Source organism: Trichosurus vulpecula, chromosome 5 (genome assembly GCF_011100635.1).
Source record: "Trichosurus vulpecula isolate mTriVul1 chromosome 5, mTriVul1.pri, whole genome shotgun sequence".
Classification (NCBI taxonomy): Eukaryota; Metazoa; Chordata; class Mammalia; order Diprotodontia; family Phalangeridae; genus Trichosurus; species Trichosurus vulpecula.
Window position 1 is genome coordinate 214,049,213 of NC_050577.1, and position 20,120 is coordinate 214,069,332.

Consider the following 20,120-nt stretch of genomic DNA (forward strand, 5'->3'; position numbering starts at 1 on the left):
GTTGCCTTTGATGGTGTAAATTTTCTCAGCTGTGATGCTGATTTTCATTTAGCAACTTTATTTTTAAACTTTAAGTTTTCATTCATCATAAAGAAATTGATTATTCAATTTATAGTTGCCTCCGTCCCTTTGTTTCATTTTCTGACTTCCATTTCCTCATTTGGCTCACTCAGAGGTAAGCAAGAAATATGTGAAACTATAATTAGTTTTACTGCTCACTAAATCTGATTTAAATGTTCTGGCTGGAGGTGAGTTCTTAAGTTGAAGTTTTAAAATTAGCTCAAGGTTTCTTTCCCTCATGTCCAATTTCTATGACTAAGGAAGAGATTTTAAAAATATATGTGTGTATTATGCATATATATGTGTATATACAGACACGTGTGTCTATATACACATACATATGTGTCTGTACATAGACACATATGTATGAAACCAAAGTCTATGATTATGGGATTTGGCAACCTATCCCCCTGAATATCATAATATTTGAACTAATACTAAAATGTTAACAGCAGGCACATTCCAGAGAGAGGACCCAGAGAAATGGTGTCATGTAGTGAAGAGTGAGGAGATGTGGACTTCACAAAAATCCGTATTTCTCTCATGACAGAGAGGATCAATATCTTAAATTCTGAATCTAGAAGAAGCCTTAGAGATCATCTGTCTGGTCATAGAGATCATCTGTTTTCAAGATCATCTAATCCAACCTCCTTCTTTTATGGCCAACGAAACTGAGATTTAAATGACTTTTCTCTCCTGAGGGTAGCTGATGGCTATACTTGCCATCCTGCTGGCAGTCGGTCCCTTTCTTATCTGAGTCTCCATGCTGCCTTCCTCTAGTACATGATCAGTAAATTGAAGATTATCATTCCTGGGATTAAGACTTTTGAACTTCTCATAAAGAAAATTCCATATAGGTGTTCAATATTTAAAAGTTTTCAAAATGTCATTTAAGATACTGAATTCGATCTTGGGATCATAGGACTTAAAGTTATAAGAGAACTTTGAGATTATATGTAATATAACATGATCTAAGATGTTATATAGTATGTATACACACACTTGTGAGAGAGAGGAGAGTCTAAGTAATGCCCTTATTTTACAGATGAGGGACCTGAGGCCTATGGGGCTAATAAGTAGTGGACGTCGGAATCCATTCCAGGTCCTTTGACTACAGACCCTGTGTTGGTACTCTTGTATTGTTGTGCACTTATCTGTTAAGGTTTTAGTGTATGAGCATTTACAATGAATATTAAAAGAAATCAGTCTCTCGAGTTGATTCATTTACTTTTTCTCCTGTTTTCTAAGTCTTTTATAGAGAACATACCAAAAACTTGGGCCAGAGAATTTAAAAAATCTGAATAAATACACATCATAAAGAGGTTCCCAGCATCTGACATTTTTTCATGTTATATTTTTTCGTTCTGTCACATATCATCTATGAAACACTACACAATTCCAAAATTTATAAGAAAATATCCTTTACATTGTATAAGATCATATAATGGCCATAATAGCAATAGCTAACATTTATATAGTGTTTTAAGGTTTGCAACAGGCTTTACAAATGTTAACTCATCCTCAAAACAGCCCTGCAAGGAAGATGCTATTATTATCCCCATTTTACAGATGACGAAACAAGCAGACAGAGATAAGGTAACTTGCTCAGGGTCACACAAGTGGAAAGGGCTTGAGGTAGGATTTGAACTCTGGTCTTCCTGACTCCAGGCTCAGCACTCTGTGCACTGTGGCACCATCTAGCTGTCTCTCACATAAGCAATGTGACCAAATTAACATTTTATGTTCAAATAGTAAAGCATTTAACTGATTTTTGCGTGAAACTTTTAGGAAAATCCCTTCTGAGCTAAGTCTTTCCTTTGATAAATGAAAATAGATTTAGGTACTTATAGCTTTGACTAGATAAAATGTTTTTTTTTCTTCTAGCTTGTCATTCCTTCTGAAAAGAAATCAGAATGCCATCAAGATCAACCACGTGCAGTTTCTGTTCAGAGTTCTGAAATGATTGCCACAAATACAAGGCATTCTCCAAACTGCAGGCATTCTGATTTAGAAGCTTTGTTCCAGGACTTCAAAGATTGCAGTTTTTTTAGTAAAACATATACCAGCTTTCCCAAATCTTGTGATAATTTTGATCTCCTACATCCAATCTTCCAGAGACATGCTCATGAACAAGATACCAAGATGCATGATGTTTACAAAGGCTATGTCACTCCCAAGTTAAATAAATATACTCTTAAGACATCAGCAGCCACTGATGTCTGGGCTGTGCACTTTGCCCAGTTCTGGATAGACTATGAAGGAATGAGAAGTGGGAAGGGACGGCCCGTGAACTTTGTCGACTCCTTTCCCCTTTCCCTCTGGATTTGCCAGCCCACCCGATTTGCAGAGTCCCAAAAAGAGTTCCAGTCTTGTAATATGACACCTTTAAACATTTCAAAAAGTGACTCTAGTGATCTGGCCAGTCGCCTAAAACGCAAGAAGCTCCTCAAGGAGTATTACAGCACCGAGTCTGTGCCTGTGACAGATGGTGCTCAGAGCGTGCCTCCATCTGAAACTTTCATGACTTCCCTTCCTGCCATGGCTTCCCCAAATGCTGACTTTCATGTCTTGGTTCACATTCAGAAACACGTCAGTATGCAGATCAATCACTACCAATATCTATTCCTGCTTTTTCTCCACGAGTCCCTTATTCTGCTTTCTGAGAACTTAAGGAAAGATGTGGAAGCGGTGACGGGCAAACCTGCCACAGAGGCATCCATCTGTGTGGGCATTTTACTGAAAAGTGCAGAAGTTGCTCTGCTGCTCCATCCATTAGATCAAGCCCATTCATTTAAGTCTCCCCTCTCTGAAGGCCAAGGTCCAGTGATCCCCGAAGATTCACCTGTGGACGCTAGAGAAACTCTGAAATCCAAAAGGAAATCTGTAACTGGCGCAGTGGATCCCATGAGGAGTTCAGGTGTTAATTTGATGGCAGACAATAGGTCCATGAGTGTTGACCTTAGCCACGTCCCCTCCATGGATCCATGCCTTTTTAAATCAGCCAGTGATACAAATCTGCAAAAAGGGATGTCGTTTTTGGATTCATCAGATAAAAGCTTGGGGAAAATAACTGAAGACGAAAGTACTGGGCAAGTTTGCAAAAGTGGGACAGAAGAAGTTTTTATGGAAATTAGGGATAAAAGCAGCTCATCTTCCACAGATTCACCTCATGTCTTACATGTCAGAGAAGATTCTAGAACTTTGTTAACTGATAAAGATGATGAACAAAATATGTTTCCAAATAGTTTAATGGATAAAGCAAATGGAACTGCAGACTCTTTGATCCCAGAAACTGCTTTACTCTCTCAGGAACAAGAGATAAATAAAGATCAGGCATCCACAGGTAGATCCTCTTTAAGGTAATTATTCACTGTTGAATTTCATTTTTTTAAAAATTAAGGAAAATGTTTTCAGTATGTAAATCTGTCATTACTATAGATGATCAGTTAGCACTTAGGTATCGCATATTTAAAGTCAGTCTACAAATATGAAGTTGCATGGTGGATTCTTTCAGTTTATAATAGTTAATACCAAAATGAAAATTAACTCTTAAAAGTGAAAGTTTGTAAATAAAAATCAGAAATGATATGTCAAAGATAGTTTTGGAGTATTGGCATAAAAAGGTATCTGATTTTTTAACTTTCTTTGGGAAAAAGCGTCAGAGAATTGTCCATCACTAAGGTGAGGAATAAACATTTTTAAAATGTGGCTTTGATTTTAGTTTGCTTTTTTCAGTTAATAAGTATTCATTTTCTCTTTCTCCCACCTCCTCTTCTTCCCCACCCCTCATTGAAATACTAGCATCTTAACTTAATGGATTCCTGGATTATGACTAAAATGTTTGTTATCAATGTTTTTCACATATTTTTTGAAAGTTCATTTTTTTCTTAAAATAGCTCATTTTTAATGTCTCAGAGTAGTTTATAGGATTTTATTTTATTTAGTTGGAAGAAAATAATGCTATAATCGAATTGCCCTTCTCATACCAATTCCCTAATATTTTTACATGTTTAAAAAGTGGAAAGTCTAAGGAACGCTGCCTGCCCCCTCCTCCTGCATTCTCTGTTTCTTATAAGAACATGAAGAGAAGTCCATCCCAAGTCTCACTGGATGCCATTTCAATTGACAGCATGATGCTGGAAGAACAGCTTTTAGAAAATGATAGCCATATATTTTTGGAAAAAGGTAAGACACTTGTCTTAAGCATTGGAGTGAGTCTTGTTTTAGTTTTCCTTTAAAGCACTTGGTAGGTGTTCCTCCATCGTTTTTCCAGCCTGGATTAAATTTTGTGGTTATTTCTCCAAACTGCAAACATCTAAAACAACTCCACAGAGCTCCTGGGTTATAATAGAGCACGAAGGAGAGAGATGCTTAGACGTGGTAAAGGGAGATTAATGAACTTCAGTTACACACCATTGAGGAAATGGAAACATCTTTGTTACTAAAGTTAAAAAAAAATCTTTGGTACAATTTCATGTTCCATAGAATGGCCAGATAGAATTTCATTATATAATTTTCATTGTAGAAAATATATGTTAACATAGAATTACTTTTTAAAAACTCTGGTGGTGAGTATAGTCAAAGTTCTGAGGCAGATAGAGAGGACTAGCTGTTTGATTTGGGTTTTTGACCTCCTTGTGGCTCAGTTTTTTTATCTATGATTTGGAAACAATACTTCCTTTTTTACTTCTTGGGGGACTGTGAAGATGAGAGAATAATTCTGTGATAACATTTGGTGTGATATGGGGCCCATGATGGCTCAAGCTGTGATGGAATGAATGAATGAATGAAAAAAGCATTTATTAAGCTCTTCACTATATTCCAAGCACTTCAGGGATATAAATACAAAAGCAAAGACCATCCCTGCCCTTAAAGAGCTTACACTTTAATGGAGAGAGATAGCACAGGTAGTGAATTGATGCCCAGGAAGGGGTACTTTGGTCAGGAAAGTTACAGGAATGGGGAGGAGGGCCACTAGGGAGTAGAACGATACATTCCTTCTAGGAACAGTGGGAAAGTTGATTTGATTGTGTTTCCAGAACTGGAGAGAGACAGAGACAAAGAGAGAGTTAGTTTTGAGAGGAAAGAATAAAGATTTGCCCCTGGTGGCAAGGCAGGTAATGAGGCTGGAGCCTTAACAAAAGCATTGCCAGGAATCATTGTGGAATCCTTAAAAAGACAGTGAAATGGAAAGTATGCTCCTTGAAGAAGAGGATCCTTGCTCTTTCAGATAGGAGAGGTTAGAATGATGTAAAGGTGAAAGTGGTTCCTGGAATTAGGCATTTTGAGAGTAGTCAGAGCATAGACCTATCAGAAATGGGTGAATTTTACTGTACTCAGAAGTTTGAGAGCTCAGCGTCTTTTTGTGTAATGTTTTGGGCAAATATTAATGGAAGGAACTCTGACTCATTCTGTGTTCATTTACCAGTCTTTGATTTGATTTGATTTTTGGCATAAGAATGCTTGGGATAACATTGAAGGTATGGAAAGTTAGGGTATTTTTATTGTCAGAATACAGGAATGATTTTTTTTCATTTTAATATAGCTGCTGTTAGATAAATGTGATGTTGCTTGTATGGAAAGTGGACTTTATGAAATATTCGTTCAATTCTCTTATGATAGGTATTGAAGATATCTCACATATGAATTACCAGAGTCCGTTAGAAAATACCAGTGTTGGTGCAAAGATTCAGAATTGTGCGGAGTCCTCTCCAGATGCCGTCAGTACAAATTCAGAGAGTGCTCAAGAAAATCATGAAGAAATGGTAAGGGTTTGAGGAGATTCTTTGGAGGCAAATGTGCTACCAACTCATCTTAGCACGGACATTCCAGAAACTTGAACCTCCTCCCCATTGGGGGTTGGGGGATGGGGAGAGAGGGCGAGGAGAGGTGGGGAAGGGGCTGGGGGCGGGTAGGGCAAGCACACTCCTCTGGCTGTATAATCACTGAGGAATGTGGTGCAGCAGGGCAGTTCAGTCTGCAGCCTCCCAGGCTTTAGTGCTTGCTCTTGTTGGAATGAACTTCCTGCCGTTTTACCACGTTGTTCATCCCTGGGTGGATTGGAAACATTTCTTCTTGTCTTTCTTTTTGTTTTCTTGTCCGTTCTTCTCTGCTGCCTTTGCTTTTAATTTCTTACATTTCCTTTAGCTGAGTCCAAATAAAATTTGAAAAAGGGTAGAGGTGGGGCAGTTAGGTTTCATGGTGGAAAGAGCAAATGGGCCCTGGAGTCAGGAGGACCTGAATTCAAATCCAGCCTCAGACACTTATTAGCTATGTGACCCTGGGCAAGTCACTTGACCCCAATTGCCTCCAAGAAAAAAAAAGGATAGAGGTAGGAGGTCTGTGCATGGGAGGCTTACTGGGTTTGTAAATGAGAGGTGATAGTGGTTTGTGGAAAAAAGAATACATTGATCCAATTTGGGAGCTCTCTTGACTAAGGACAGAGTTCTCTCACCACATTTCAACAATGTCACAAACCAGGTCTCAGGAGGACAGAGCCCCTCATGAAGCAAGGAAGTACATCACTAAAAAAGTTAAAGACAAAACCCCTGACCCATGTGATCTCAGAGTGCCTCTGGTTTTTCTCTGAGAATTAAGCACTAGAATATTACAGTACCACAATATGCTTCATATTTACACATTTTAAATTAATGAAATGCTGCTTTCCTCTATGTTTCTGTATGTATAGAAAACAATTACTCAGCTCTTCCAAACCAATTTATTTTAAGTTTTGTCCTTTGTTCTGATTTTAATCATACTTGCTAACAGATGTCAGTTGTGGTGTTTAAAATCACTGGTGTTAATGGGGAAATTGACATCCGAGGAGAAGACACTGAAATCTGCCTTCAGGTGAACCAAGTGTCTCCCAGCCAGCTAGGCAATGTCAGCATTCGGCAATATCTCTGTAATCGTCCAGTAGGTAAGAGTACCTGTGATCTTCAGTTCTTTTCACAGATGACAGATAGCTTGGGAGAAATTGCATTGCTTGGCTTCTACATTATGGCTCAGTAGAGTGTCCTTCTTTGATTAGATTCAAGAAAAACTTTTCTACTGGTCTCATAGTAGAAGTACTAATAGAATATTGACTTTCATTTCTAGTAAGACCAAAACATGTTTAGTCAGTTCAGATTGATTGCTACTTCTGTAAAGACTGAGTTAGGAGAATTTTTGTAGGATAAGTAAGGAAACATAACTTACAGTTGATTCATTTCCTCTTATGTGTGATTGTCATATCTCATGTGTTGAGAACTTCACAGTCTTTTTTTCTATTTAGACTTCAAATCCTTTGGTCTGATGGGTCACTTCTGTGAGAGGAGAGCAATTCCCCCTTGGTTCGAAAAGGGAAAACTTAATGTTTAATATTGAGATTTGAATTCTCATTATCTTGTAATACAAGCTTGTGTTTGCTGCTCCCTTGATCAAGTGCCCAGTGTATAGGCTATTGGTGGGTAGGGGTGGAAAAATGCATGTTCCCCGCCCTCATGGTGCTTCTCTTTTATGCTGAACGTGCTCAATTTGGAGAGTTGCAACTGACACAGCTTAGATTGAAGCAACAAAGGAAATAAAGCCTGTGAGTATGAAACCAGGTTATAATATGCCCTTTCCAGAGCTAATATAAGCTTAGATCTCATGTAGTGCTTTATTTGGCTCACTTGGAGAAAGTGCTCATTAAGTTGGAAGTCTAGAGATTGAAAATGACAATGTTCATTATTTTCCATTATCTTTTAAAAATGCACTGAGTTGCAATCTTTTTCTTTGCTATATACACAGACTGCTATATCTGGTACATTACAGGTTGAACTAAATTCAGCCCTGCATGATATCAAATAAATATGTTCTCACCACTCATTCTGGGAAGTTCAGGTAAATGAGCCATTTGTCTGTAAGACTGCATCCAAGAGATGGCGCGCATTGAGTCTGCTGCCAGCTTTTCTTTTGCCTAGGCAGTGCAGATGAGAGTGCTTTTGCTCCAGACCTCATGGAATTAGGGAAGCCAAGCCCAGACTGGAGGGATCCATTGAAACAGGGAAATCACTGAGAGCCAAGTTAAGTGAGAGCTGAGAAACATGTTGTGGTAGTAAAACCGAAAAAGGGGGGATGTAGGGATCTGAAATCTTTCCTCTCCTACTGGAACCCATGTTGTAGTCACATCAAGATGTGTTATTTACAGGTCCCTAGATTTCCTGAGTCTGTAGGTTGCATCATCTTCCCTACCCGGGCCCATCAAAACTTTCTCTTTTGCTATAAATTATTTAAAGAAAGAAATATTCCTGGATACCTTGTTGCATGAGTTATATGGTGAATGCTTACTGAGTTACTCCAGTGAGCAATAAGTCTGTATTCTCAGGTGATTCTTTGAGTGTAAAAATATAATTTGCAGTAAAGTAGTTTGCCAGTCTCCAAAAAACTGACAGGGCCTTATTGGCAACTCGAGGGTTTGAAGCCCTAGTGTGTCTCAGTCCACCAGAGCAGCATCATTACAAAGTCTGGTGAAATGTGAGTCATTGTGGGCTGAGGCAATTCAGTCACCAGAATGAAGAGAAGTCCTTTATATATAATGCAGCTACATTAATGGTGTAGGCAGGTAAGAGATAATCAGTATAAATATCTGTGGATGAATTGTAGCCGGGCTCCATTATACCTAACTTTAAGGGAAAAAAGAAAAACTTGGAATAATGGAAATGCTTTTTCTCTGTTTAAAAGTGAATATTATTTTGGTTGCTAAAAGTATTTCTGACTTTGAACTTCAAAGCCTGTACTTCCTTAGGTACTAGCAAGCTGAATTAAATTATGGTGAAACGTTATGTTTGATATGAATCGATCTTATGTTGTTAGAGATATGTAACTTGACATTTCCTGTATCCTTGATTCAGGAAGCATCATGTATTTACACTCTAGCCTTTTCACATTGTCTAGTCTTTCTGTTTTTAAAAGACTCCTCCTTTCCTCTCCCCCAAAGGAAGCTTAAGAACAACCCCCCCCCCCACCAAACCCCAAACTCTATAATTTCTTTTCTTTCAGTATTATTTATTTACTGTCTTAGAAATTTGAGCAGTACCGGCATGAACTCAGGCGCAACTACTTTCTGAATTGCCCAGTTTGTTTTTACTGTTCTTTGCTCTGCCGTGAGTTTGACTATCAGGTTTTAGGGTATAAATGGAAGCACCTTAATTTCTCCTATTCCTCTTCCTGAGTACTCAGCGCCTTTACTGGGAATTATACAAAATTCCCAACATTCCATTCTCTACTTTCATTTCTTTCTTCCTGCTGAAAGAAAATAGAGCAAATTCCTCAGTAGCATGGATTTAGTAATGACGAGTTTCCCATCATGCTTCAGTAGTGTAGACAGTGACAGACAGGGAGTCTCTGTCAGTACAGTGCCTTGGCCTCTAACACCAGCATTACATTCCTCTCGCTGTCAGGCCGAATGGGGTAGTCCATAGGCTTCTGGGGACTCTTTGGAAGCTCATTTATGAACTGACTTTGACTTTCCTGTGGCTTATGGTAGACATTATTATGGCCATCCACTGTGCATCCCAGACATATAAACACATTCACACACCTAAACATTAGCAATAGTTTGTGGGATGTTTTTCAGGGGTAACTTAGTTAAATTCATCTTTTATTACATTGTGTTATTAATATATTCTATGTCTTTAAAGTAGAAATGATTCAGTGAAGTAATTGGTGCAGGGAGGAGTGGAGATCATGATAGAAAGTTGCCTATGAAGAGTTAGATATAAAGGGCTCTGTGTGTGTGTGTGGGCAATATCTTGGTGTCTGAGTATTAGCCCTTAGATTACTGGGGTTGGGGGGGGTGGGGAAGGTGAGGGGGTGAGCAAGAGAGGGAGGGAAATGGGAAATAAAACTTCTTATACCTATAAATGATCAGAGGAAGCGCAGCAATGAGTTTTTCATCTCAGAGAACTGGAGATCTTTTCGATGCTGAAAACATATTTAATCTTCACCTGCATTTCCTTTCACTAGGTTCAGAGCATAAAGCTATGGCTATACCTGCCAAGGCCTCACCTGAGATTACGCTGAGGTTTGAAAGTGGTCCTAGTGCTGTCGTACACTCCTTGCTAGCTGCAAAAAATGGATTTCTGCAGTGTCACATAGAAAATTTCAGCACTGAGTTTTTAGTCTCTTCTCTTATGAATATTCAACATTTTCTGGAAGATGAGACTGTTGGAACAGTTATGCCCATGAAGATACAAGTTTCCAATACAAAGATAAATTTAAAAGTATGTTGAACAAATTATTTTTCTCTTTTCAGTGTTGTGGTCTAGAGTCAGGAGTACCTGGGTTCCAGCCTTCCTGCCTCTGCCCTGTACAGGCTGTAGGAGCCCAGGCAGGTCCTCAACTTTGATATGCCCCAGGCTGCTCTGAAGACTGAGCCTCTGAGTGCTTGGAGGAGGCTTTGTCTTGGCGGAGGATGTTTCCTCACCACAGGTCCCTACATCAGGGAAATCCCTGGTCCAAACCCTTCCCCAAAGTTACAGCAATCCTTGGAGAAATGTATGTTTTTCTGACTTTGACTTTGGTTTTTCCTGGCTCTTTCTGGTGAAGTCCTGGGGTGAATAGAATTTTTAACCTCTTGGGAAACAAAATGTAAGCAGTTACATCTCAGTTTCCTTATTTGATGGAAATATTTATTAAAAGGGCCCTCTTTTTACCATTCTCTGAGCTAGTAGCAGCAGCAGAATGACTTTTCTTTTTCCTGTCCATAGGATGACAGCCCCCACAGTGACTCCGTAGCCCCCGGCCCCGCTCCCGTGGTGCTCCATATCGATCACCTGGTGGTCGAGAGGCAGGATGATGGCTCTTTTCATATCAGAGGTAGGTAGGAAAACCCAGGTGAGTAGGGAGCTTCGGGGAGGGCAAGTTGTACAAAGCACTGTCGTGTGTGTGTGTTTGTCTGTCTGTGTCTATGTTGTGTGTGTGTGCTGCATTAGGAGGTGGTAGGGGCTGTCTTGGTTAGGGGCCAGTATAACAAAGTTTCTCTGCTTTCCAATCCCACCCCTCAACTGAAGCTTTTTTTTTCAAGATTACCAGTGATCTCTTAATTGCTAAATCAAGCAGACCTTTTCTCCAAGGGCTTATCTGTCTTGACTGCTTTGTAGCATTTGGCTGCCAGTCTGGTAGCCTCTCTGATACTCTGTCCTCCCTGAGTTTCTCTGACACTCTACTTTCCTGGTTCTCTTTCTACTGTCTCACTTTTCCTTCTTAGATTTGTTTGATGAATTGCCGTTCATGTCCTTTCTGTTTGTGTTCAAGAGCTCTGACATGGGCCTTCTTTTGCTTTTAACCTCTCTCTCGGTTATTACATCAACTCACTTCAGGTCAATGATCACCTCTCTACAGATTCCCACATTTACATACCCATTCTTCATCTCTTTTCTGAACTCTAGTTCTGAATGTCCCTTATGCATCTCAGATACGTGTCCAAAACCAACTCATTATCTTTACCCTAAATTCATCCTTCCTTCACATTTTTCCATTTCTTTCCAAGGGCACTGACTTTTCTGTTCTCATCTAGACTCACAACCTAAAAGTCATCTTGGACCCTTTGCTCCGACATGTAGTAATTTGCCAAATCCTGTCACTCGCTCCCTGTTCCCTTCTCTCCACTCATAGGGTTTCAGCTGTTGTTCAGGCCCTGAGCACCTTTTTTCATGGACTGTTTATTGCAGGAGCCTCCAGACTCTCATCTCCAGCCCATCCATCCATATCCAAAGCTGACAAATTGATTTTCCTAAAACATCAGTCTGACCATGTCACTCTGCCACTTTGTAAGCTCTGTTGGCTTCCACTTACCTCTAGAATAAAATGGAGGCTCTTCTGGGGCATTTTGAGCTCCTCTCTGTTCGGCTCCGTCCTCGCTTTCCAGTTTCCTAACGTTCAACCACACTGGCCTCTTCGCCTTTCCCATCTGTGACGTTCCTCCTCCCACATCCGTGTTTTCTCACAGGCTCTCCATCCCCCAGGCCTGGCACGCTGTCCCTCCTCACCCCTGCCTGTCAGAGGGTCCAGCTCATTCAAGGTCAGGAGCCATCTGCTACCCAAGGCCTGTACTTGGCCTATGTCCCCAAGTTTTGTTAGCATTCCTCCTGCCCTGAAGCTACTTTCTCATTACTTCACTCTGTGAAGGTGGTTGACCTCAGGAGAAGCTCTCTGAGAATAGAGCCCTATTCCCTTTGCCTCTGTGTGGCTGGAGCCTGGTGGTGCCTGGGACAGTAGCGGCTGAACACGTGGTTACTAAGATGTCTCAATAGAAGCAGCTGCATCCGTCTCCCTATCTGTCTGTCCGTCTCTGTCTACATACAAATGTAGACAGGTCTTTTCCAGTCCACAGACAGGTTATCTACCCTTGACATCTGTTACCTACAGATAACAAGTGTGGGCGGCATTCATTCTGAGCCTGCCCTAGTCTGACTTTCCTATGATTCCCCGGGTCAGCTGTTCATTCCTGTTTCCTGTGCATTTCCTCTAGAGGGATCTACTTGCTCTTCCCCCAACATCTCATGCCTTTCTGTTCACAAACCCTTCAGGACCAAGCTCAAATCCTCCTCCAGGAAGCCTCTCTAGGCCACTCTAGGCCACAGGGAGCGTTTCCTCCTCAAAACTTCTGTGTCCTTTACATATTTTTGGTTTGCTGATTGACGTTGCCCCTGTGTCTGTGTCTTGCCCCAGCTGCTGCTTGGCAAGATCCTTGACGAGAGGCAGGAACCTGTCTCTCCAACCACCCTGTTTCTCCCGGTGCTCAATAAATACTGTGATCTAGTTGATTAAAAGACTAATTGAAATGATAGGATTTTAGGAATGAAAGAAAAACAAGATCTTAAAAAACAACAAACAAACAAACAAAAAGACTTGGGAGACACCCAGAGGGTGGAGATGGCTCTGTACATTGTTATAAGGTAGCTGGGTATGATTGGAAAGGGGCCAAGAGAGATTTATTTAGAAAAGTATAATGATGGGATTGTTTCTTCAGTAGTTTTCCCTTCTATTTCTTATCTGCATTCCACAGTGCAGTAGGTGAAAGGCTGCTTAACTAGTTGGTAGGAAGTGCCTCGGAAAGGAACCTAGCTCAAGGCAAAAATAAATCTCTCCTGCACTGTGTAGATTTGCATGAACACCCATGGGGAATATGGCATTTCCATATGGAAATCCAGACTTCATTTATCTTTAATGATGGTTGACTTTTCTTACTCCCCAGCTAGATAACAACTCTAGCCACAGTAAGGAAGGATGATTCTCCAGTTCTGTCTTATCACGTATGTCATGTACATCATTTTCTTATGTCTTTTAAAGTGGAGTTGGTGTTCTGTAGTTCTTTAGTCTTGTCCCAGTCTTCATGATCCCATTTGGGGTTTTGTTGGCTGAGATAATGGAGCAGTTTGCCATTTCCTTCTCTAGCCCATCTTACAGATGAGATGAGGCAAGCAGGGTGAAGTGACTTGCCCAGGGTCACCAAGCTGCTAAGTGCCTGAGGCTGGATTTGAACTTAGGTCCTCCTGATTCCAGGCCCTGCACTTCATCCACTATGTCTCTTAGCTGCCCTTTAAAGTGGAAGCAGGATCTTTTTAAGGATTTTAAAGCATTTTAAAGGCTAAATGCTCTCCTTTTCCACTTCTTTATATGTGGTAAACTATATTTTAGTTGTATAGTTTTTTTAGCCACATCGTATATTTTTGGGTCCCAAGGCAGTGGAATTCTAAAGGAAAGAGTGGTGCCATCTCCTAGATAAGGAAAAGGTAGGAGCCACAAGGTTTGGATGTTCATCTCGCCACCTCCATAACTCTGTGTCTTGGGCAAAATCTTTAGCTTCTGCCTTTGTAATGTGGAGACAGTGACCCTGCCTCTTCAGCTTGTCCTGGATGCTGGAAGAGTGAGTCTGATAATAGGTGGGAACGAACACTGTGTTCTTTAGAAGGAAGATCCTGTAGAAACCCAAGTCATGTTGCTGTGAGACCCTTTCCTGTCAGCACTGGGCAGAGGCTGCTATTCGGTTTGTGCAGACATGAAGATGCGGAGGCTTTGGTTTACACAGGCCAGCTCAGTGTCTCCCTGTAATGCGTTCTTGGAAATAAAGTCAGCAAGGGAGTGGGGGTAAAACTGCCTTATTTTTTTATAAGAACAAATCATTCCTTGATGGTATCTGACTCGGTGGCAGTTCTCAGGAGTGATAGTGTTGAGCACTTACTCAAAGCAAGATTATTTTTGTGAGTTTCTGAGTCTCTGGACTTTTTGAAATTCATTACTAGCAACCCAACATTCACTATAAACAGCAATAAATCAAACACAGAATAAATCTTCAACCTTCTGTGTTGATGAATGTGAGGGTGGAAGCCCCCTCCAGGGGTACAGATTATAATCTGTCTTGTGGTCTTTTTGTGCAGTGCCTCATTATGTTGTGGGGGAGACAAGGCAAGGTGACAAGCAGGTATTAAGCCCTTACTAGATGCCATACACTGTGCTGAACACTGCGGTTACAAATACAAGCCCTGCCTCAAGGAGGCATTAAGAAATGAAGACAACCCATAAAAGGGCATTAGAATGTGTGTGTGTGTGGGGGGGGGTGTTAGTGGCAGTGGTGGTAAAGGTGGTGGTGGTATGGTGTTGGAGTCCTGAAGTCAGAAGCATAGCAGGTTGGGAAATGAAGGTCATTCTGGCCCGCTCCCCAAAATGGAGGTCTCAGGAGGAACTCCTCATTGGGAGGAGGGCTAGCCTATACCAAGGCATATTCCAGGTGCGAAAGCTACAAGAGCTGTTATACCTCCTAAACTGTGACCTCGGTGGAGCAGACAGAGGTGACCCTGGCCCCCAAAGTCTCTGGCAGGTTCTGTTCCTTTTGAAAGGCTTGGAGTTTGCATCAGCAGATCGAGGGCCAGCCTGAGCATTATCTCCTGACCACCCTGGGTTGGATCCTTTGGTCATAGCAGCACAAGAAACAATGAAAAATACCACAGAAGCCCCAAGCTGTGTTTCCTTTCTGCAGTGATGGTAGCAGCTGATCAGCAAAGAAAAGGAGGTAGTGGGTGCTAAGAATCACCTGGGTTTTTTTTGATCACTGTAGATATTAATTTAACTCTTTGTTCTTTAAAGTGAAAGCCTTGACAGGCAACCAGTGAGTTGAGATTCTGCTGGATCCTACGTGGAGGATTGACGGGGAGGACACACACAAATGGCTATTGAGCTGTATGTTCCAGTGGGTCACCATATTAGCTCACATTGATTGTCATCTCTGGGCAGATGACCCAGAGCTATGTGTCCAGCCTTGGTCTTTCCTCTGAGCCTGTTCTGAACCTCTGGCTGCCTCTTGTAAATCTAGAACTTGGTGTCTCACAGACCTTTCCTCCCAAACCCGTCCTTTTTCTAAACTTCCTTTTTTCTGATCTTCCAGTTCCCAGGTTCCCTCACATATTTCCTTTTTTTCCATTCACATGGACAACAAGTCCTTACCACCTTTTGCTTGAACTTACCACGATAGCTTCTGGTTGGTCTCCCTGCCTCAAGTCTCTGCTCTCCTCTCTAGGCCATCTTCTACAAATATGAATTTCCTAAAATAGAGGTCACAACCCTGACCTATGGCACCCCCAGGCAACAAATCCTAGTAACCCTCATTACCTCTCTGGGGTCTCGTACAAGCCTCTGTTTTTGAAAGCCTTTCGCAGATCGGTTCTAGCCTACCTCTGAGCCTTGTTGCACCGGTCTGCCCTCGCTGTAGTCTGTGGTCTGGCCAGGCCAGTCTTCTCATTCTTCAGAGGAAACACTCCATCTCCTCTTTGCCTTTGCCCTGGCTCTTCCCCCATGTCTGGAATGCACTCCCTTATCCCCACCTCTTCCACTCCCAAGGTGCCATCTTCTGCATGAGACCTTTTTGATCTCCCCAGCTGTGCCTCCCTTCTGCTTTCTGGGTATTTTGCATATTTTTTATGAGTACATGCCATCTTCCCTGATCAAATATAAGTTCCTGAAGTCAGGGACAGCTTTATTTTTGTCTTAGTGTGCCCGACACCCCAGCACAGTGTTGGCGTATCCTAGGTGTGTGATAAATGTTTGCCAAAAACAAAGCAAAAAACCTAACTACCTCTTCCCCCATGGCCCCTCCCCCACCACACACACACTTGAACATTAGATCCTGAGCAGATTTGCTGGTGGGGTGTGTGTGTGTGTGTGTGTGTTACAGCACCCAAATCGTACCTGACAAATGTGATGGAAGAAACAGCGAAATGAAACCAGGCATGTGTGAAAGGGCATCTGATGCTTCCTAGCCCTGCCAGCCTAAAATGTGCCCTTTGTATTGAGCAGTTGGGAAGCAATCTGATAGACGGGCCAAGTCTTAGACTTCTCCAGCAGCTGGGAATTCACTCAGCTTCTCCAAGATTTGTGTATTTTTTTTTTTCTTAATTAGATTCTGGAATGTTGAACACCAGAAGTGTGTTGAAAGACCCAGTGCATCAAAGTGTTGGAGATCATGGACTGAGGAAATTGCAGGCCGTCTCTCAAGCGACTCAGACGTGGCCAGAAGTGCCTGAGCGTGCTCTAGACCCTAGTAGCAGAAAGGTAATGGGAAACCTAAAGAAATGGTGTTCTGTTTTAGAAAACTGGATTCAGTAAGTAACTGGGGCATTAGCTTTGGTGTGTATTTGTAATTATCCAACATGTTGAAACTTGGGGAATACTCCAGGAAGGCTTTAGGACAAGGACTGCATGCCCACATTTTCCAAATTCCTTATTTCAGCTCATGGAAGAAAACGAATGTCTCAAGCAGGAACTGGCTAAAGCTAAAATGGCTCTTGCGGAGGCTCTCATGGAAAAAGACGCCCTGCTGCATCATCTCAAGAAGAAGGCCACCGAGCCCCAGGAGTGAGCGAGTAATGAGCAAGCCAGCAAGGGGCGGGGGTGGTGGGAGGGAGGCAGGGAGAGAGCCAGTGAGCAGGGGAAGGAGGGAGCCAGTGAGAGGGTGAGGGAGGGAACCCTTGGTTGACTGCCCTGGAATCAGGGAGTATGCAGCTGTGAGGTGGGGTCTCCTGGTTTTTGGAGGGCTCTGGCTTTTTCATGAAAAGTACAGAGAAGGTATAATGGGGTGATTGTTTCCAAACCATTTTTACAAGGGATTAGGTATGAACATTGAAATTGTTTTCATTTTGTTTACTGTTGCTTAGCTCCCTTTTACACTGATGTGATCCAGGGAATTCAGTACATATTGTAAAATACTTGCATACTTAATGAAAAAAATCATCTCCTAGTTTTAATATTGTAGGAAATATTTTTTAAAAAGAACAACTTGAATATGTATTCTGTTAACATGGGTTGCTAAATTTGTTTCCCTGTACTATTTGTTAACAGTGCTGTTATTTACAAAAATTCAAATATTTTAGTGTGGATGTAAAATAAGGAGAGGGAGCTTTCTTTTTCACTGTTCATAAAATAATGTATTTAAATCTAGAACTGCTAATGTAAAAAAAAGACCAATAAGATCGATGCATTGTATAATATTACTGTTTATAAACCTTGGAAAATCATTTCCCCTGCTGATCTTGTGAAATCACATGAAAATGTGAAGGGAACCATTGGTCATGGGTGAGCTGTGTAACCGAGCAATCACTTTCAACACAAAGATATGGTACAAATGTATAAATAAACAAGCACAAAGTTGTACAAACTAGTGAAATCTTAGCGGATGCTGCCAAATGATTTCAAAATCAACCTGTACATTCCTATGAAACTTGATTAGTCGAAGTAAATAACTGAATGTATCTTGTTAGATTTGGCAGTCAGTGCTTGCCGCGACATGTTTTAACAAATCCTCGCTCTGTGCTTCCTTCCCTCCTGGCCCCCAAGCTTATTGGAAGAGTTTTGTTTTACACACAGAAGATAATTTTGCACAATTGTTTCTTTGATGCCCGATTAGGTGGGTGTTTACACGTTCTGAATTTATAAAGTTGATTTTGATTAAAACTTTATGTGGAATATGTCCCTTGGCTGTGATGAGCATAACTGGCCGGATGTTGTTGTCATTGTCCACGGGAGGGGGCCACCTGAGCAGCACCAAAAACCTTCAAAATGTGGAGGTCAGGGATAGGTGGTTTTAAGTGAGCGGTGGGGGGTTTGAAACTCACTTTCTGGGGAAAAAAAAGTAAAATAACAACTGGGTTTCACTAAGTAGCGTAGACTCAAGGGCCCCAGAGCTGGGAAGTGAACTTGGAGGTCACCTGTATGCTGACATCCTTGTTTTATAGATGAGGGCCCTCGGATTGTCTGAAGTCACACAAGGGTAAGTAGCCAAACTGGCATTCAAACATGAGTGTCCTAAGCTACAGTTCCTCTCTTAGATGCCAAAGGTCAAATATCGGGTGGTGTGTGCATCAGATACTGGGTAGGTATGTCTAGCTTTGGAATTAAAAAGCAAATTGAAAGGCTCTTTGCTTTTCTAATAATAGCTCTACTGTGGTTCAGGTTTATGCATACTGGAGAAACAGTAAGGACGACTGTACTTCAGAAATGCCAGAGACTTCCCTGAGAGCTCGGAACACAGCTGGCCGCCAGTAACTGGTGAATGGCATAGCCTCCAGAATCGAGCACCTTCTTGCTGTACAGGATGCACCCTCACCAAATAGAGTTCAGTTGTCCTTCAAGCCAAGCACTTGATAATTTAGTCATTAACCTTGGAATTGGTATCTCCAGCAGAGCATTTTTGAGCTATAGGCTTAGACTCAACAGAAGCACAATCTCTATTATGAAAAAGTTGGGCGAGGGTTGGGTGGGGTCATTGCTGGAATTCAGCCTTCTTATGCTTTGATTTTCATAGTTCAAAATGAATTTTAAATGCATCTGGAGTAGAGTTCCAGTTTAGTGTCGTTCAAATTTTATATTGTTTCTTATATTGGCAGCACATTTTCCCCCCAAACTGACCTATATAAAACCAAATGCAACCCATAATCCACAATACTTTTCAGGAGGGCCATGCTTATCTTTTCTCCTTAACTCTAAGGCAGTCGTGAGTGGCCCACACCTGTGGTCCTTGCTGAGGAAGCTAAGGCTGGTGGATGACTTGAGTCTGGGGGTTCAGAGCTGCATTTGGGTATTCTCACCAAGCCTGGGCCCAGAATGGCAAGCTCACAGGAGAGAGGACCAGAGGGATACCAGACTGACCAAGGAGAAGGGGTAAACTGGCCCAGGCCAGAAATGGAGCAGGTCAGAGATCCCACCACGAATGGCCATGTTACTTCTAGTCTGGACAAGATAGGGAAACTCGGTCTCAACCAACTAACAAACAAAACAATGATCATTTCAGGAAGGCTTTCTGTATTTTTACAGGTGCTATACTATATGAGATATTGACCATTACTCAACCAAAAAAGACCGTTATGCATTCTTAGAGAACTGCTTAGTGTGTGAGAGATTCAGGGCCTTGCCCAGGGTCACCACGCCCACGCACATGTGTCAGAGGTGGGACTCAGCCCCGGTTGTCCTGATGCCAGGGCTGGCTCTCTGTCCATTAAGCCATGAGCCTTTACTTCAGCTGACCCTTTTAAATTCATAACCAGTAGGGAGCAGTAATCTGGCTGTGTGTAAGCCTTATGCATTTTCCTTTTGACCAGATGTGATTCTCATAGTATCCGGTTGGGGGAAAAAAAAAATTGTTCGACCTCTTCAGGTTTTCCTCGTCAAATAATTGTGTAAGAGCCCTTCTCATGAGTAGAATAGGATTTCTCTACTTAGAGATCTAGTGAGGTAATTGAATTTCTGGTCCTCATGACCTAGCTACAAATGCTGCTTCTGCTCATTACCTACTCATGCCATCTTGGCCAGGGTTAGTCTGCTTCTCAGGGCCTCCTGTGAAAAGGGGTTCGTGAAGTCATTTCCAGCTTGGTCTGTCATCCTAGGATCTTCCTTTCAAAGAATCAGAGCTGGAAGCAATGTAGGGGCCATCTTGTCCTATCTTCCCCCAAGCCATCCCAGTGGAGTGGTCACCCAGCCCCTGCCTGAAGGCTTCAGTCACAAAGAGCTCATTGGCTTTGGAGGCAGCCCCCATGTCAGTCTTGGAAAAT

General features: G+C 41.8%; 1 protein-coding gene across 3 annotated transcripts in view; it reads left to right on the plus strand.

Moving 5' to 3' along the window:
* Nucleotides 1-18,043, plus strand: part of UHRF1BP1L (UHRF1 binding protein 1 like) — a 76,780-nt gene extending 58,737 nt beyond the window's left edge. The window contains exons 14-21 of one of the 3 annotated variants that reach the window (XM_036759617.1): nt 1,945-3,419; nt 4,079-4,245; nt 5,683-5,825; nt 6,829-6,979; nt 10,048-10,304; nt 10,791-10,899; nt 16,478-16,629; nt 16,808-18,043. In XM_036759617.1, coding sequence (XP_036615512.1) covers nt 1,945-3,419; nt 4,079-4,245; nt 5,683-5,825; nt 6,829-6,979; nt 10,048-10,304; nt 10,791-10,899; nt 16,478-16,629; nt 16,808-16,936 — 2,583 coding nt within the window. In that variant the 3' untranslated portion in view covers nt 16,937-18,043. Of the gene's footprint in view, nt 1-1,944; nt 3,420-4,078; nt 4,246-5,682; nt 5,826-6,828; nt 6,980-10,047; nt 10,305-10,790; nt 10,900-16,477; nt 16,630-16,807 lie in introns of those variants that run through there. The other 2 variants (XM_036759618.1, XM_036759620.1) reach the window with 2 other exon arrangements.
* Nucleotides 18,044-20,120: the final 2,077 nt, after the last annotated feature.